The sequence below is a fragment of the Triticum dicoccoides genome, chromosome 6A, assembly GCF_002162155.2.
Source record: "Triticum dicoccoides isolate Atlit2015 ecotype Zavitan chromosome 6A, WEW_v2.0, whole genome shotgun sequence".
Classification (NCBI taxonomy): domain Eukaryota; kingdom Viridiplantae; phylum Streptophyta; class Magnoliopsida; order Poales; family Poaceae; genus Triticum; species Triticum dicoccoides.
In genome coordinates, this window is record NC_041390.1 from 181,366,697 (window position 1) to 181,369,095 (window position 2,399).

General features: G+C 50.7%; 1 protein-coding gene across 1 annotated transcript; it reads left to right on the forward strand.

The window, feature by feature from the left end:
* Nucleotides 1-352: 352 nt before the first annotated feature.
* LOC119316510 (peroxiredoxin-2E-2, chloroplastic-like) lies at nucleotides 353-1,379 on the forward strand. The gene has a single exon (XM_037590834.1). The coding sequence runs from the start codon at nucleotides 459-461 to the stop codon at nucleotides 1,137-1,139; it is 681 nt and encodes a 226-aa protein (XP_037446731.1). The 5' UTR covers nucleotides 353-458; the 3' UTR covers nucleotides 1,140-1,379.
* Nucleotides 1,380-2,399: the final 1,020 nt, after the last annotated feature.

A 2,399-nucleotide genomic window follows, 5' to 3' on the forward strand; every position in this document is an offset into this window, starting at 1 on the left:
TTTCGGACTTGGTACAACCTCAAAACACCTTCCCTTTGGTTTGCACGACCAAAAAATTATTCTGAAGGTCTACAGAAAAGATTAAAAAAATATGAATCACTTGTCAGCGTGTGAGAAGATGAGGAGCGAGCTTTGCAAAGGTAACCCTCGACTTTTTTTTTGCGAATTGGGAATTGAGGTAACCCTCGAGTTGTGATTTCGAAAAGAACGCGAACCCGAGAGGGGAGAGAACCAAACAGGCCCAACCAAGTGCTGGGCCGCCTGCCTAATCCAGGGCAACAGCACGACGTCCACCCATTCCGCCGACGCGTCCAACGAACCAACCAAAATCGCGCTGCTCCCACCTATCACGTCGCGCCCGGCCGTTCCTTCCATCCAAAACCTAAACCCCACCCCCACGCTCTTCCCAAGGCCGAACAGATAGCATTTCCTCGAACACATCGCCTCGTCCCTCCTCCATGGCCACCGCGTCGCTCTCCGCTCTGTCCTCGGCGGCCGCCGCCGGCGGCAAGCGCTTCGTCATCTCCTCCCCGTCGCTCTCCTTCGCCTCCCGCCGCATCGCCGCCCCAGCCCGCCTCCGCGCCGCCGCCGTCCCGGGGGCGAGGAGATTCGCGGCTTCCGCGGCATCGGCATCCACGGTCGTGGCCACCATTGCGGTCGGCGACAAGCTGCCCGACGCCACGCTCTCCTACTTCGACCCGGCCGACGGCGAGCTCAAGACGGTGACTGTCGGGGAGCTGACTGCAGGGAAGAAGGTCGTGCTCTTCGCGGTCCCGGGCGCCTTCACCCCGACCTGCTCGCAGAAGCACCTGCCAGGGTTCATCGAGAAGGCGGGCGAACTCCGGGCCAAGGGGGTGGACACCGTGGCGTGCGTCTCGGTGAACGACGCCTTCGTGATGAAGGCGTGGAAGGAGAGCCTCGGCCTCGGCAAAGACGTGCAGCTGCTGTCGGACGGCAACATCGAGCTCACCCGCGCGCTCGGCGTGGAGATGGACCTCTCTGACAAGCCCATGGGGCTCGGCGTGCGGTCCCGCCGCTACGCGCTCCTGGCAGACGACGGCGTCGTCAAGGTGCTCAACCTGGAGGAGGGCGGCGCCTTCACCACCAGCAGCGCCGAGGAGATGCTCAAGGCGCTCTGAGCCGCGCCTGCTCTGCTCCTTGCCTGAGTCGTGTCTAGTGCTCCGGAGTAGTGAATAATAATCCGACGAACTGTTGCTCGTGTGAGTGTCCTTCGATGCGTCGACATCGTGGAGAGGATTTTGTTTTGTTTTGTTGAGAATTGCGTGCTGTCCATGTGCTCGATGAAATGACTTGAATTTTTCAAGGCGTCGTACTTGTTCTTAGCATTGTCAGTGGTAAAGCCTTTGCTGAGATGTTTACATAGCTCGCGTACAAAATACTCCCTCCGTCCCATAATATAAATATAAGAGCGTTTTTTACACTATATTTAGTGTTAAAAACGCTCTTATATTGTGCTGAGATTGAAAGCAGCTAAGATAGGTACGGATGCGATGAAGGGGGTTTCAAAGTTCTGATGAAGGGTGTTTCAAAGTTCTATAACAAGAGATGGAAAGTTTGGATGCAGACCAACTGGTAGCAAATAGTGTATCTCTCTTTTTTGCACTGCATGAAGACACCGAGCAAAACCTATTTGGACCGTCGATCCATTTACACAGATTAGCTAATTGTCCGTGCGTTGTGCGCATACTTATTATAGTGATTCAATACTAATTATATCAGACATATGCCTTACACACACTATATTTAAGATTTTGATCACATTTAACTTGATTTAAGTATAGGTAGAGAATGCAAGGAAAGTTTTGATTTAGTTGAGGCTTTGTTAAGTTTTAATTTGATTTGGGTATTTATAGGGGAGGAAATGAAAGTTTTGATTTAGTTGTGACATTGAGTTAATGCGGGACGTGATTTTAGTAAAGTATCGATTATGTTTAGATTATTCCAAGTTACTCTATTTATGTTGGTTTTAATTTTGTGCAGCATTGATTGAGACTACAAAAAAATCAACATAAAACATAGAAGGAAGGGGGTCGTGGGGAGGAAAATCCAAGGGAGAAAGGGAGGCGACGGAACCAACTCCCTTTAATAGTAGAGATAGCCGTTGCAAACCCTATTCTATTTAGAGCATTCATGACATGCGCTTGTGCAAGCTTGTACTCCACACAAAACCTCGAAACACCTTGATCGAATATTCCAAACAACGTGCATAGGTGAGCTAGTGTCGGTTAGAGCCCCTGGATATTTGTGGTTGGACCATTCAAACCATTTGCAAGTTGTCTCCTTGCAGTTTAGTCAGAGCATCTGAGTTGATCATTTGGATGCCTCCGAGCTACACGAAAAATGTGTGCAACGGTCAGATTTTTTGGGTTCAGCCTAAT

Excerpts from the sequence above, each read along its gene's own strand:
- LOC119316510 (XM_037590834.1), top strand. The coding sequence starts at position 459 with ATGGCCACCGCGTCGCTCTCCGCTCTGTCCTCGGCGGCCGCCGCCGGC.